General features: G+C 38.4%; 1 protein-coding gene across 1 annotated transcript; it reads right to left on the minus strand.

Annotated features, from left to right (window-relative positions):
* Positions 1–6,951: 6,951 nt before the first annotated feature.
* Positions 6,952–11,563, minus strand: LOC121804584 (mitogen-activated protein kinase 20-like). The gene is made up of 10 exons (XM_042204189.1): positions 11,158–11,563; positions 9,761–10,169; positions 9,559–9,686; positions 9,395–9,454; positions 8,938–9,087; positions 8,680–8,835; positions 8,380–8,591; positions 8,203–8,304; positions 7,820–7,986; positions 6,952–7,729 (listed from the first exon to the last, which is right to left on the minus strand). The coding sequence occupies exons 1-10, from the start codon at positions 11,182–11,184 to the stop codon at positions 7,284–7,286; spliced, it is 1,857 nt and encodes a 618-aa protein (XP_042060123.1). The 5' UTR covers positions 11,185–11,563; the 3' UTR covers positions 6,952–7,283.
* Between the last annotated feature and the right edge of the window lie 5,554 nt (positions 11,564–17,117).

Here is a 17,117-nt window from a genome sequence, read left to right on the forward strand (position 1 = left end):
CCCCAAACCTGTTTCAACATGGCATCAGAGCCTTGTTTAAACAAGGGCTCAGAATTACTTTCATCACTGCCCAAACCAATCTCGGCCAAAATAACCAAAAACCAGTGAGCAAACAAGATCCAAATCAGTATCCAAAATGTCAGACGACGAAAAGAAACCAACAACAGAACCGTCGTCAAGCAACAAGATTCGAGCAAGTAAGAATGTAACTGTTGCATTCAAACTTAATGGAGGAAATTACCCACTTTGGTCACGACTGATGAAAGTCGCGATAGGAAGTAAAGGAGGATACTCCCACATAACCGGGAAACCAGCACCATCGTTACCAGGGAGCAAGGAATACGATGACTGGGAGGAAACGAATTTAATCGTATTCTCATGGATCGTGGACAACATTGAGAACGGCATCATAGCCGATTTCGCCCATCATCAATCGGCCAAGGCGATATGGGATAGCCTAGCCACCTCATACGAGAGCGAAGCTGGCCTTTACCTTGTATACGACCTGGAAGACAAGGCAAACACAATCAAACAGATGAGTATGGATCTGGAGACATACTATCACAAAATCCACGGAATGTGGATCAATATCGACCGGTGTCAGAAACAACCGGTTGATTGTTGCGAAAAGGGAGTGAATCAATTCAGAGTATACACAAACACCAAGAGGCTGCTTCGATTTCTGGCAGGACTAAACGAAGAACACGAAGGTGTCCGACGTGATATCCTCAAAGAGGTAACACCTCCCCCACTGGAAACCGCATATGGGTGGATCAAAAAGGAGGCGGCCCGACGGAGATTAGGGCCACCGGAATCCTCAAACCCTATTACCCACGGCAGAACAGAGTCGCAAGGATCGGCCATGGACTTGCGGCTCAGGGGAAACGCCAAGGTAACCGGAGCGGAACCTGGCGTCAAGCCACCGCCGTTCACCGCCCGGGAAGCAAACCGATTGACAAATCCAAGCTTTGGTGTTCTCATTGTGGAATGCAAAAGCACACCCGAGAGACGTGCTTCCAGTTGCACGGGTATCCGGAATGGTGGGAGGAAATACAGACTGCAAAGGCCAAGAATGCCATGGGAGTCTCCGCCGGCAGCGAAGCGGCGAAAGCCATATTGGGCAATCGAGAAATGGTAACTGGTCGAGGAAAGCAAAAGGAAGAACCGGAAGCTTCCGGCATAAGCGGGAACGGCAGCGGGGTGGTAGGCGCCGGCAATTTCGCCGGCAAGATGTGGAATCAAAATGGGGGAGGCGGCGCACGGACTGACGGAGGTAAAGGGTTGGGGTGTATTAACCCTAACCCTATTTTTCATTTTACACCCCCATACTTTAATTACTCACAAAAACCCCCCTCCCAGAATTCCATTAAATACCGCCACACACCCCACTTATTGCATGATAGTCCTCAACCTGTTAATAAATTGCATCATGAACCCCAGCTTATACATTATTGTGACAAACCCCCAGATTTTCGGCCAAATACACAATTTAGTCCAATTCCACTAAAAAATCGTTTTGAGCCCTTGGACTGTATTTCCGCTGCATTTACTGTTAAGAGAGATAATGGTGGTGAAAAAAGGGGATGAATATTTGATTGTAGAGCTACCGACACCATGACCCCAAATAAAAATGATTTTATTAGTTTTAGTGATATTACTAAAACCTATATACAGACTACTAGTGGTGAATTGATTACTGTGGCCGGGGCAGGCACGATTGAGATATCCCCAACCTTGAGACTGTCAAACTGTCTTTATGTTCCAACTTTGTCCCAAAGATTGATGTCTATAAGCCATGTAACACTGTACCTTACTGATGCATCCGGACTTCTGTATTTTGCAGGATATTCGGACGAGGAAGATACTTGGGCGTGGCACTGAGAGCCAAGGACTCTACTACGTGGATGAGATAGCTCAACAAGGCAGTGTGATGCTGGCTCACGGGTCCACGGAACGGGAGACTTGGCTTTGGCACCAACGGCTGGGACACCCTTCCCCTGGTTATTTTAGTTTACTTTTTCCTAAACTACTATTCCAAAAGACTTTTATTGTGAGACATGTGTTTTGGCCAAGAGCCACAGACAATTATTCAAATCTACAAACACTCGTATGAATTCTATTTTTTCCCTTGTTCATGCTGATGTGTGGGGTCCTGCACCTATTGTTGGGGGTAATGAGTTAAGATACTTTGTGATTTTTGTAGATGATTGCACTAGGATGACATGGATATATTTTTTGAAACACAAGTCTGAGTTAGTTGACAAATTTATCCCTTTCTTTAATCTTATCCAAACCCAATTCCAGACCATAATAAAAACCCTTCGATCCGACAATAGGAGGGAATTCGTGAACCAGAAACTAACAGACTTCTTTACCCAGAAAGGCCTGATACATCAAACCTCCTGCCCTTACACACCAGAATCATCCTTGAAATTACCCGAGCCTTGATGCTAGAATCAAAAGTCCCAACCTACTTTTGGCCCGAAGCTGTTGCCACCTCTATTTACCTCATAAACCGACTCCCTACTAAAATCCTACACAAAAAACGCCTCTTGATACCCTCTCCAAACTCACCAAAATACCCGAACATCTCTATCTTAAACCCAAAGTTTTTGGATATACCGTATACGTCCATATCCCAAAGCATGAAAGAACTAAACCGTCACCTTGTGCTACCAAATGTGTGTTTGTAGGGTACGGGATTAACCAGAAAGGGTATAGGTGCTATGACCCAACCACAAAAAGGGTAGTAACCACAATGAATTGTAATTTTTTGGAAACCGAGTTTTATTACCAAACCAACCTTAGTAGTCAGGGGGAGAGTGAGTCATACAACACTTTGGACTACCTAAGTTGGTTTGTGCTGAGCCAAATCCCTCCAACGAGAACTCAACAGAAAAGGTTAGCACTGTCGCCGAGCATGTCTCAAACACTACAGAGTACTCTCAACCAAGCTCGAGTGTCTCTCCTCAGCCGGTATCCCAGGCACCTGAGGTAATTCCCGATTCACCTCAAGAAAATACTACTGCTACTGACTCTGCTGATGCAGAAATTACGGACGAGAGCACGACTCTCGATGAGAATACAGGTCGCTATATACTCCCACCACGAAGTAATCGTGGAATCCCTCCAAAGAGGTTCTCCCCAGAGAAATAAGGCAGAAAGAGTCAGTATGCGGTGGTAAACTTTGCGAAAGGAAACTTAGCCAAAATGGCTAGGGCATTCAAAGCTGCCCTATACGAAGAAGAAGATATCCCTTGTACAGCAGAAGAGACATGGAAAGTTAAACATTGGAGAGATGTTATGTTTGTAGAGATGGACGCTCTGTTGAAAAACAAGACTTGGGAAGTTAGCAAGCTACCCGAGGGAGCAACTATCGTGGGGTGTAGATGGGTGTTTACAATTAAAAGAAGGCCCAATGGATCCATTGACCGATATAAGGCGAGACTAGTTGCGAAGGGATATCCGCAAACTTATGGTGTTGACTATGCGGAGACCTTTTCTCCTGTCGCCAAGATCAATACAGTGAGAGTGTTATTTTCAGTGGCGGCTAACCGAGACTGGCCACTACATCAGTTTGACGTGACCAATGCTTTCCTACATAGAGAGCTGACCAAACCCGTCTATATGGTTCCCCCACCTGGGTTTACTGGAGATTTTCAGAATGGAGACGTCTGCAAGCTCAAGAAGACACTATATGGCCTCAAGCAATCTCCTAGAGCATGGTTCGGGAGATTCACTGAAGTGATGAAGAAGTATGACTATCATCAAAGCAACTCAGACCACACCCTGTTTCTCAAGGAAAGAAATGGTAAGATCACTTGTCTTATTATTTATGTTGATGATATGTGATAAGGCTAATTTCATGCATGGGTCTAGGGACTTAATTCGTGATTTTATTGGGGCTAACGCACGTTTTAAGCCAGGTGTGTGAAGGAATTCGCCAGATCCAGGAAAGAAGACCAAAAAATCACAGGGTCGAGGAAATGGCGATTTAGTGAACGATTATGAAGAGAATTGCTCGACGGAGGAAGCTCTAGAGTTTAAGGGTAGAATAGGGATTTCTACGAAGACTCGAGGGCTATGTCCGCATCTATAAAAGGCAGAAGCATGCAAGCTGGAGGGATCTTCTCGGTGGAGACCTCACCACAGCCTGTTGCTTAGTTCATTTTTCCATACACACACTTGGTACTAATTTACGGAGATTTCAGTTCACACGTCCGGGGTTTCATCTTAGCTTTCGATAGTGTGTAACACCGCTCTTATTTGGGGCGAAGAAACAATTTCTCTTTCGCTTTCCGGATTTTACTTACTCTGCCGAGCTTCGTTGTTCGAAGCTCGGTTCGCTGTTTTTACCGAAGAATCTCTGGTTTTAATGCAAGTTTGATTTTCTGTTATGGCAATTGTGTTGATTTCTAGTTTGATTGTTTCGTTGTTGAGATTTTGGTGTTTTAAATTGTCTGAGTTGGATGCGTTTCGCAGCTGTTTTTGAGTCATTGCAGGTTAATGGTCAGATCTGGGAGATTGGAGTTGGATTGTAGAGGAATCCGTGTTTGATCTGCTGAATTTGTTTGTTGTTGAGATCGGATGTCTTGGATCCGGAGTGGATCAAGTATTCAGGCGTGAATCTGAAGTAGTTTCGATCTGATTTTTATGCCTAGTTTACGTGTTTTTCTTTCATTCCGTCTAGTGTACGCAGATCTGATGTGTTTCCATTTTGTGGCAAGTTTCCGACGAGCAAATTTCTATATTCTATTCGAATCTCGCTTTGTGTTCTGTTTTGTTCATCTGCAAGTTTAATCCAGCTGAGAGGATGCATTGTGCTACGAGCTAGCGTCAAAGTTTGTTGTCTGCAGTCCTTTCTGTACTTGCCACTTTTTGAATGATGGTCCCCACTTTCAGTTATATTCTGTTTAGCTAGATTAGGTAGTTGTTTACATTGTCCAGGAAGTGGTTATGTTTCTTGCTGTCGAAGTCTGAATTTACAAGTTAACATGTCCTAGGTCTAGCATTTACATTTCCTGCCTAGGTCTAGAGTTAGTTTAAAATTCTCAACCCTTTTGCGTGGCAGCAGCCATTTGTTTGTCCAAAGCCTCTGAGCACTACTTTGCGAGTCCATCTCTGTGGGATCGACCCCACTTCCCTATACTAATTCATAGTATTCGGGTTGAGGGATTTATATTATTTTTTGAAAGGGGAGTTGAGAGTGTCCAACGACTAAAGCACTGTATGTTCTCTTGAGTTCCTGGACCCTGTGCTCCAGTGGACTTAAGAAGCATGGTGTCTTGACCGAGCGCTTGCATTGATCAATTTCTGTGCATACGTACGAAAGAGCGTCTCTCTGAATTTCTCTCCCCCCCCTTCCAATATGATTATCACGGGCGATGATGAAGAAGAAATAGATCAATTGAGGAAAAAGCTGTCCAAGGAATTCGAGATGAAAGATCTTGGCCTCTTAAAGTACTTTTTGGGGATAGAGGTACTTAGGTCAAAACAGGGGATCTTTATCAATCAAAGGAAGTATATACTCGATATTCTAGCAGAAACAGGGATGATGGATTGCAAGCCAGTAGACACCCTGATGGTCTAGAATCATGGACTACAGATCCGGGAAGGAGCCAAACTTGTTGATCGAGGAAGATACCAACGGCTGGTCGGGAAACTTATCTACTGATCTCACACCAGGCCAGATCTCGCCTACGCCGTTGGAGTAGTAAGTCAATTCATGCACGCACCACAAGAAGAACATTGGGACGCGGTATTGAGGATTGTACGATACTTGAAGAGTACACCGGGACATGGGGTGCTGTTTAAGAAGCATGGACACTTAGAAATACACGGTTACACTGATGCAGATTGGGCAGGAAATCCTAATGACAGAAAGTCTACATCGGGATATTTTACCCTTGTAGGAGGGAATCTGGTAACATGGAGAAGTAAGAAACAGAAGGTAGTTGCGCTATCAAGTGCCGAGGCAGAATTTCGAGGAATCAAGAGTGGATTAACAGAAATATTATGGCTCAGGAGACTCATGACAGAGCTTGATCTCAAGTCCACACAGCCGTGCCGATTGTTGTGCGATAATAAGGCGGCCATTAGTATCTCGGAGAATCCAGTTCAGCATGATCGAACCAAACATGTGGAGGTTGATCGACACTTCATAAAGGATACAATTGATGCAAGAATAGTTGAGTTGCCCTACGTCAAGTCAGAAGATCAACTGGCGGATATCTTGACAAAGGCAGTAAGTTCCCATTCATTTCGAGATGTATTGGAAAAGTTAAGTATCGGTGATCCCGTTACTTAACCTGAGGGGGAGTGTTGGAAGGAAAGATCTCACGATGGAAGGGAAGATTTCCCGCAGCTGATTTCCTGTGATCACAAATAATTAGAATTGATATTTACCTTGTATAGATGATTAGGGTTAGGGAAATCAATCTTACCTTATTTGTATTCTTGGAGGCCTATAAAGAGACATGTAAATCTTGTGATTATCAATGAGAAAGAGTGAAATGAGAAAGAGTGATATGAATTCCCAAAACCTGTTTCAATAGAAGTGTTTGCATTTTTTGTGATACTTATATAGTTAGTTTTGCAGATCCAACGGTGGGACAGCTGGAGTTGAGCTTGACCGCTGTTTCCTGAAGATGAAAGCTGTCTGATTTCCGCGTAAAACTTAAAAAACTACTCCAGCTATAAGTTTATAAAAAAGTAAAGCCAGACACTTTTATTTTGCCAGTTACTATAAGTTTAATTAATTGATCCACCGTCAATTAATTTCCCAGAAACTGAATCTAGTTGGCAATTGCAAGCTGCAAAAGTATCATGATAAAGCTAGAATGGCTTGAATTTCTTTAAGCATGAGGTCATCCGTATTCAAAATAAACTTCTCTTTTTATGAATTTAAAGACACCAAACTAGCATGGAACAGAAATAAAAGAGGATTCAAACTAGCATGGCAAATCGAAATTTACATATGATTGAGCTTGACCGTCTTACACCCAAATTTTATATACATGCTAATATGTTAAAAGAGATCTCCATTCCAAAATCAGCAGAAGCAGAAACTCATCTTTTACCAAAGTAAAAATGATGAGTAACATAAGTAAAAGGTAACATTAGCTAAGGGATTCACCACCAAAATAAGGTGATGCTATCAAACATGTTACAATCGTATTAGGGCTGCTCCAGCTGCCCTACAAGCCCCCCTGTTACTGTACACGACGGCCATCCCCTCGAGCAACAATAATATACTCGAATGTGTATTGCCTTAAATAAGTGTGCTAATACATCCTCGCCATGCCATACTGAACACTACCTACCTTTCTGTGTGCAGCTGCATTGGCGTTTGTAGCTGCGTGAGTCGGAGCTCTGGTCTGCTGAAGGTTCGTGCCAACCCCGACTCTGTCATGAGTGTGATCAACCTTCATCACTGCAGCCCGACTCACACAGAAAGGATTGCTTCCTGTGTTAACTGCTGTATCCGGAGCTAGTTTAGCAGCCATCCCACAGTTGGGCATTTGCTTCATCATCTGAGGTGGCAAGGTTTTCTGAGTCTCGGCTGCTGGCCTCTCCAGCCTGTCTTTGCTGCTTCTATAGTAACAACTTGTCGGTGGGATAGGGGGAGGAGCAACACCCGTTCGTGCCAGAGTTCTTCCCTCATAACCATCTCTTGTGGCATTCCCACTCTCGTATGGAAAAACTGGACCGACTACTTTACCTGGCTTAGCTGTGTAGGGTTTGAGATATTAGACATCAGTTCTTGAGAAAACGTATGGTAAATATGGAACGAGAGAGGTTTTTCGTCATATCGAACAACCTTGTAGGATCCTCTGCGGTGGCTGCAATGTTCTAGGCAAACTACTATGGATCCCATTGAAATCTCTTGAATTCCGGCCGCATGATTCTTCACCATTTTGCCGATCTTTGGGATGAACGGTAGCTTGTTCCTTAGGTGCTACTGCACCAGAATGTACAACGGTAGACCTGCATCATGCAAAAGATTGCTGGTGAGTGCACGAAATAGACTAATAGCCGATTGCCACAAATATCAATAATGATTAGCAAACATATAATCAAGAACACGAATATAGGGAATAACTTCGAATTACTAGCACGTAAATAATGGACTTTCACATCCAAAGTCGGAGACAGAAATTCATTAAATGCAGCCACGGTCAAGGTTGAATTTAATAGTACTACCTAGGAAGGGAGGCATGCTTTCTTTCGAGAGGAATCGCTGGTGAGCTTTTGCCAATATTTTCTTCCAAATGAGCAAATTGTTTCTTGAACTGATCAAGGGCACTGGGTAAAAGATAATTCCCACTATTAGCAACATGCATTTTGAAAAGTGAAGAGATTGAGTAAAAAGAATATCACCTCGGATAGACAAAGGTAGTTCTCTCGATTCCATTGATGTAGTCCTTCAACAGCTGAGGATGGTACTCTAGTATCTCGCGGAATATTAACTCCCGAATGTCCTCTTTTGTCACCTTCCGCCTCTCAAATTCAAATTCCATCTTCGAAATTGGCTGACAGGATGGTTCTCTGTCGACTTTGGCCAATCCCTTAAAGTACGGATCAGCTAGTGCCTAAAGGCAAACAAGAGAGATGCAGCATTTAATCATCCCGAGCTTTCAAATAATATCCGATCAGAAAGGGATTCAGGCCAAAGCAAACCTCTTGAGCTGTAGGCCGGTCCCTTGGATCAAAAGCAAGCAGCTTCTCCAAGAGCCGAAGGGCTAATGGATCAGCATTTGGAAATTTCTGTGAAAAAGGAACCGGCGGCTTCTTTCTCATGCTTGTGAGATATCTCCTAGCCTTATCATTACGCACCTAAAAAGAAGAATACAAGAAACATACTCCCAAAACTAAGTATGGTCTCATATGCAACAAGAACCCCTCAAATTTATTTAAAAAATGGCAAAAAATGCATACTCGAGAAATCGTATCCATTGAAGGAGTGCCGAGTAGATCGGTTATCATGTCCAGCTGATGAACAACATTCTTTCCAGCAAAAAGTGGTCTCCCCGTTAACACCTCAGCAAAAATGCAGCCGATACTCCATATGTCAATAGCTGGAGTATACTGAATTGTACAGTAAAAAATTCAAGATGGAACGACGGCCAAAAATGTTGATGCCATGGCACAAGAAGAACAAACTAAACCTATAAATGAGCTTCACACACCAATGCTCCCGATGAGGCATTGAAGAGAACCACACACGAGGCACTTCACCATTTGATGACACGTGTACGGATGTACCCAACTGTTATAAAACTCTCATGCCCTTATCATCCTATTCACAATCTCTCTATACGACAATATACCAAGCCAATATTGAGAATACAGCGACATGGAAACAATGAAGAGGGAGATAAACGCAAAAACATACCTTTGAGAAAAACGAGCCACACAATTCTGGAGCCCTGTACCATCTAGTAGCAACATAATCCTGTGTTTTATGACAAGAGTGCATACAACTCTCAGAAAGAGGCATAAATAAAAGCAGCTCTTCTAATTGTTTATAATCATAATGACAATAATACATGTTCATACCGTCCAAAATATAGTCGTCGGTGTGTCACTGAATGCAACTCTAGCCAATCCAAAATCACATATTTTCAGTTTACAATTTGCATTTGCCAGGATGTTCTTTGGTTTCAAATCACGGTGGTAAACATTAGCTGCAGCATATATACGTAATAATGATCAAATAAAAGATTTACTCTCTATCTGATTATACAAGTAGAAGGATTACCTGTGTGAATATATTTAAGGGCACGAAGCAATTGGTAAAGAAAAAATTGGTAATGTTCCCGTGTCAAGTCATCATTTGCTTTGATAACTTGATGTAGATCAGTCTCCATTAGCTCAAAAACTACGTAAATATCTTTGAATTCCCTCCTTGAAGGGGGAAGCATGATATGCTTGATCTCGACAACATCTGGATGCTGCAAAAGCCTGAGAAGCTTTACCTCTCGGAGAATCCGAGCAGCATCAGATATGTGCTCGAAGATGCCATGGATTTTCTTTATTGCAACCTTGTCACCAGTACGAGTGTCGATCGCAGAACAAACAACACCATAACTTCCTTTTCCTACAACCTCCTGGATTATATACCTGCTTGCCTCGCCATACTCAGAAAAGAAGTCCATTTCCTTTGAACCCTGATCCAATCAAAGAGATTTGATAAACAGTGTATGGAGCATATGATTTACAGTCACAATTTATTAAACAACGAAATAAACTGTAACTGCAGACAACAATTGCACTACATATACTACAGCACTACAACGAAAAAAAGGAGAGTAGGTACAGAGTTGCAGGAGATTGGCCACAGTATAAGAATGAAGATAGCTCATTTTCTCGACAAACAAGCACACAAACACAAAGAAACATCTATAGAAGACGTCATTTCACATATAATCCTAGTCAAGGAAATGCAACAATGTAACATTTTGAGTTAAGCTTCATTGGATCTTGATCAGTCATATAAAATAACTACATCGTTTTCGTTTCTTGAACTTGAACAAGATAACTCATGGTCAAGAACACTAACAAGCAAGAGCTTCTGCAGTAGACAAGTACCACTACACAACATTGTAAGCCATGTAAAGCTAACACTTGTTCAAATCATGGTTTTAAAGAATCAGACAAAATGAAACATAAAAATTGAGATAGAGAAGATAGTATCAGTTAGTTTAAGCGTTCAATCAGAGATGATGAGAAAATATGCAGTGTAACAAATATATCAAAAACATTCGGTTATTCATTTCTTTGAAAGAATCTACTGAATTCAAATGCAGAAATTCCAATCATCATCCATCCATCACCAGTCTAATCAAACATCAAAACTAGCCTTCAAACGTCTGATCAATCAATGTATTTCATAGTTTACCAAAATTGATGTATTTTAAACAAATCAAGAACAACCCGATTTGAAACTCGTCATAAAAGAAAAGTCTTTCTTTCTTTTTCTTTATTTCCTGAAGACGAATAGTACAAAACAAGTAAAACTGATAATCAAGAACAGCCAAATCTATAAGAAGAAATCTTCTTGTTTTTGTAATACGTAAATCATAAACCTCAAAAAAAACTTTTCTTTTTTCAATCACAATCGCGAGAGAGACAGAGAGAGGGAGAGGACGAGCTGACCTTCTTTTTTAGGTTATCAGACTGCATTGTTCCAAAACCCAAGAAAAGAATCTTCAGCAGCTCTCCAAATGCGAAAATTGAAATAAGCAATTCCCCCACGAATTTCAAGGAAATTTAAACAGAAAACGCAGCCGCATTTGGGCCATCCAAGTCGAAAGAGCAGTTCCACCTGGAATCACAGTAGAAAAAAGAGAAACCGATCCCTCATACTTATCTCCGTTTTCACCAGCAATCCTAGAACAAGCTTATTCACACGAGTGCGTGAATGTGTGGATCTTAAGGAACGTTGCGGTTGCTCTGACGATGGGGTTGCTTCTGACACCGACACTAACTGTAGGAGAGAGAATGTGTATATCTATATGTATAGAGACAAAGTGTTGTGTACTATATTAGAGCTGTACATCTCTGCTTCCGAGTTGTACCATTTCTAACTTTGTGGTTCGGATAAGATTATGTTGGGAAAAAATAATACTACTACTTTGTATTCATTAAATATATAATTGGGCTTGGTTGACGTGAATCTCATAATTTAGTTCTGGATGGATAATCATATAATAATTAGTCATTGCTAATTCTTTCTAATTAAAATAATTTCATAAACCAGTGATAAATTATACTCCCTCCGTCCCAGTTCAAGTAATTGATTTCTTTTTGGCAGTTGTTTTGCAACGATGATGATAAATAGTTAAAGTGAAGATAAAGTAAAGTAAGGGAGAATAATATAGAAGAGAATCATATCTACATTATTGTCTTACTTACTTTGTTTTTTCTCCAATTTAACCAAACACTACCCTAGTAGTCACATGGCATATTCGACGCATGGATTGCTAGAAAATCTTGAACACAATATCTCTCACAACAGTTAAAAGAGTACTCCCTCCGTCCCCAAAGAATATGAACTTTGGTTTCGGAACGAGTTTTAATGGAAAATTGATAAAGTAAGAGAGATGTTGAGAGAAAAAGTAATTAAAGTGTTATTAGTAAATAATGGGTCCCACCTCATTAGAGAGAAAATAGTTTCTAAAATTAGAAAATGCATATTTTTATGGAATCGACTAAAAAAAAGAATACATATTTTTGTGGAATGGGATGGAGTACCAGTTTAAGTTTTAATAGAATTTTCTGATTGCATTACTTGACAGATAGACATGAACATATAATGGGTATTTATGTTTGTACTTTGATTAATTATTTGACATGTTACATATAGATATACTATTAAAGTTTTATCATAAGAGATCATATTTCACTATGAGATACATAATGATTCAAATTAAAATTCTTATTACATTTTTTAATATTTATAGAATATAACACCCAATATCAAAATTTGATCCAAAACAAACAAATTTTTTTTGCCATGAGACAATCTCATGCAAGACTATATATACCAACAAATGTGCCGAAAGTACTATGTTTGTGCTTGACATTTAAAGAGTGCAATAATGTAGAACTTTGTAATAAAGAAAAAGTAGATTTAGTGTCATATCATCCAACAAAGCAGTTTCTTTGCTGGTAAGGATTGTTTGAACTTGAAAAACATACTGCTATAAATTTTCTGTCGTCTTTACCATTATTATTTGATGCCCTTAACATCTTTCCCCTTTTAATGTGTTTTCAAGTTACATCAACATAGTTTTACACTTTAAGTTATGAATAAAACAAGAGATAGCAATTCAATTACAAAATACATAAGAATAATAATAATGCTAGCTAGTTATATATACAGAACAAATATTAGTAGTATATAGTATGTACGTAGTAGTACTACTACTAGTTACACAATTCTTCTCTTGTCTCATAGCTCTTGTACTTGAGCAAATGATCTATTAATTGAAAAATCATTTGGCATGAATACACCCACACATGCATGAAAAAGATATAGTAGTAATTCATTGGTTTTGCATATTTTTAATATGTTTTTATATGGAGAGTACATAATCACATAACATTAATGCTTGTTGAGTTATGCGATCTATCGCTTGCAGTATTATTTTCATAATTTCATGTGTAAAAATTCCACAACACGGGGTCTTAATTAATTTTAAAATCTAGTAGAAAGAACACAAGATCAAGTTTGTAATAAAATATAGGTTACGTGCAAATTACAATATAGTTTTGAGGCCATCTATCACTATTATGAAAAAAGTTGTTTTAGTTGTGCGATGGAAAAAGTAGATGACTTATACTAGTAGTATATAATTACAATCATGCATATTTTACATAAATAATATTTAAACCACATATTTTTGTGATTAGGACCCATTGCATGTCTCGTGCTTTATATATAAACATATTGTCAATTCTGTGAACCACTCATTCTATAAATAAATATGTAAAGCAGGCAAGAAAATATTGTTGTAAAGCAAAATCTACGAAAAGAGGAACAAAAGACAAGTCGAATCGTCTCGATCTCTCATCTAATAATGCATTAATATATATTCCAACGTATATATATACCACTTCATCCTTTATTTATGTTTATTTATGTTGTGATTTCTTAACTGTTAGCACTAGCGATAGTATATGTGATAGCTGGATAGGAACAATTCTACTTTTGTTCTAGAGAATTAATGGAATTCCATTTTAATGAAGGAGATTATATTTATTCCGATTGGGGGAGTGACGCACAAGGGTTATGCGTCGTTATTATTGAACGACGCACAACCCTTATGCGTCGTTAAAAGACGCATAAGGGTTATACGTCTTACCCTAATGACGCATAACCCTTATGTGTCACACTGGTAAGCATTCCCGCCTGTCACCTTGGTGACTAGGGTTCGATCCCCGGCAACGGCGTATTTTTTTAAGTGATTAGTATTTGATAAAAATGAGTTATTCTAAATATTTGTTTTTGGCAAATAGATATTACTCTTATAAAAGAATTAATTAAAGAAGTTAAGAATAAATGCCCAATCTAATTGGTCTCCCAAAACGAATACATGTACATTGACAAATTAATTTATACTTCTATTATCTATGACCACTGTTTATTTTATTTTATATATTAAGTTTATTTTTGAATATCTTAAAAATTACTATTGTTTATGCCGTTAATGGTATAATAACATAAAAATCAAAACTTTATTCACTCATAGATTACGCTTATATAAAATACATGGCATAATATTATATACTATTAATTAAATAATCCAAGTCTTTATGTTATAAGAAAATAAAATAATGCTTATTATAAAATAATTTTCAAAAGTCTTTGCTGCAATATTGATTAATGAATGTTCTACCCACTATTATAAGAAAATAAAATAATGCTTATTATAATAGCGGTGACTATATTCTAATAAATAATAGTAATAATAATAGTAAAAATGAGCCGTTGCCAGGGATCAAACCCGGGTCACCCGGGTGACAGGCGGGAATGCTTACCAGTGTGACGCATAAGGGTTATGCGCCATTAGGGTAAGACGCATAACCCTTATGCGTCTTTTAACGACGCATAATCCTTGTGCGTCGTTACCCACGCATAAGGGTTGTGCGTCGGTCAATAATAACGACGCATAACCCTTGTGCGTCACTCCCCCAATCGGAATAAATCTAATCTCCTTCATTAAAATGGAATTCCATTAATTCTCTAGAACAAAAGTAGAATTGTCTCTAGCTGGATATAATATTGTGAAAGAGGAACAAAAGAGATGTCGGGAGCCTCTCTCATCTTAGTCATCTAATAATACATGTACGGTTCTGTTCGTTTAGCATGACTCATTATCATATGATTATCCATCTAAAATAAAATTATGGTATTATTTTAGTTGGAGATCTATCTAGAGTTAAGTTGTGAGACTATCTTATGAACCAAAGATAAGTACTCCATATTTAATCATGAAATATGTAAGCTGAACGACCCCGTAATTAACGTAAATATATATTCTTGTACTACGTAGCAATATATCATGTTTAGTAAGACTATAAGGAATGCAAAAATGTTTATTAGAAAACTAAAAACAGTCATAGTATTGATCTGGATTATTTGAATGTTATTGACCCGACAATATTATCAATTTGATTGAATTAAAAATTTATAATATTCTCATACGTTGTTGAACTGTGGAAGTTTGATCAATATAGCTTATCGATCTAATTAACTAAGTAGTTCTATAATCTTGAAGAATAAGATAAAACACAAACTTAAAATTGATAAAATAATTTATACTTGCTGGTAAAATTATAAGAGAGACTATTTGATTTATATATAAAGTAATTAATTATATTTTTGGCCTATAAATAAATAAAACACTACTCCTATAATATAAGCATGGATACACAGCATAAATCCAAATCTGCGAGATTCTACACTAGCGCCAAAAGCTGGGATTAGATCAACTATTTTTTATGAGAAAAGAAAATTGAACAAAAAAAAGTTACCAAAAAAGTTGAAATTCCACTCTAGCTAAATCGAGACATTGTGGAAGCTGATTGAACGAAAATTTGCCTGCCATTAAAGTATTAATGCTTTTGTTAAAAGGACTTATAATACTGTGTTCGGACGCTGAAATACATAAAAACGGCTAGAATTAAATTTAACACGAGAAAATAATATTTTTGTCCAGAAAAAGGTATTTTAAATTTCAATTTTAATTTTATCATGTTTACTTGATATTTTATTCAACAAAGAAAGTAATAGGAATTCATAAAACAAGAAAAGTTGTGCGACTTACCAGGTTTCTTCTTTCCTAGTTTTCTTAAGTAGATATATTTCTTAACTCTTACATATTCTTATATATGATATTTTTTTATTAAAATATGAATAATAGAACTACCTTCCTCTATCGATTGTTAGATAATATTTTTTTTTTCAAGATTTAAGAAAATGATGTTTAATTAATTATAAGAAAAAATTATTAATAAAATAGAGAGAATATAATATGAGTGAGAACAAAGTAAGAGTGTTGATTTTCTCTGGAAAAAGGAAATGATGAATCATTTAACAAGGAACAGAGCGACTAATAATTATAATAAAAATAACAATTATATTTATTAGTTATTTCTTCTTCTTCTTATTATTATTATTATTATTATTATTATCAAAAATATAACTATTAAATAAATCTTAATATAATTGTTGGAAATTTGAATGCACTTAATTTTTGAAATCATAATGTAACTTTTACTTGTGGATCATACTTAATTAATAACTATAAGAGCATCCACAACCGTGCTCTTGCCAGCGGCACGGTTGTGGGCCCGACCCCACTTTTTTTGCCTGCTCTCTGGCAAGAGCACAACACCCACAGTTGTGCTCTTCCGCAAGGACGAGCACAATTCAATTTAAAATTCAATTAAACAAAAACATTTCCATAATATGAAAATTCATTAAAAAACCAAAATAACATTACAAATTACAAATAAATTTAAAAAGACATAATTAAAAGCTTAAAAATTTAAAATTACATAATTAAAATCCTAAAAATTAAAATTTACATAATTAAAATCCTAAAATTTAAAAAACCACTACGCGTTGCCGAATTTCGCCCACATGTGTTTGATTAGGTCTTCTTGTAGCTCAATGTGGGTTCGGGTATCGCGCATTGTGTGTCTTGTCTCGATCCTCTGGCCCACCGTCGTATGCACACCTCGGCGTGGGGGAGACCTCGCGGTTGAGCTTCCGGCTTCATCCTCGTCGTAGAAGCTAGCTTCGTCGGCTATAATCATGTTGTGTAAGATAATACACGCGAACATGATGTCGGCGATATTATTGACGTACCACAGCCGAGCCGGGGCCTTCACAATGTTGAATCGGGCTTGAAGGACCCCGAAGGCTCTTTCGACGTCTTTCCGCGCGGACTCTTGACGCTGCGCAAAAAGAACCCGTCTCGGGTCGTGCGGGTTGCTGAGCGTCTTCACGAAAGTCGACCACCTTGGGTAGATACCATCGGCGAGATAGTAACACATGTGGTATACATTTCCGTTGACGGTGAAGTCGATCGCCGGTGTTACACCAT

Source organism: Salvia splendens, chromosome 5 (assembly GCF_004379255.2).
Source record: "Salvia splendens isolate huo1 chromosome 5, SspV2, whole genome shotgun sequence".
In the NCBI taxonomy this organism is placed as follows: Eukaryota; Viridiplantae; Streptophyta; class Magnoliopsida; order Lamiales; family Lamiaceae; genus Salvia; species Salvia splendens.

What these genes read in the sequence shown, in the direction of transcription:
- LOC121804584 (XM_042204189.1), bottom strand. Translation starts at nt 11,184, where the DNA reads ATGCAGTCTGATAACCTAAAAAAGAAG. An exon ending in ACCGGCCTACAGCTCAAGAG is followed by an intron (nt 8,592 to 8,679) that starts GTTTGCTTTGGC and finishes GTTTGCCTTTAG; the next exon opens with GCACTAGCTGATCCGTACTT. An exon ending in AAGCATGCCTCCCTTCCTAG is followed by an intron (nt 7,987 to 8,202) that starts GTAGTACTATTA and finishes TGCATGATGCAG; the next exon opens with GTCTACCGTTGTACATTCTG.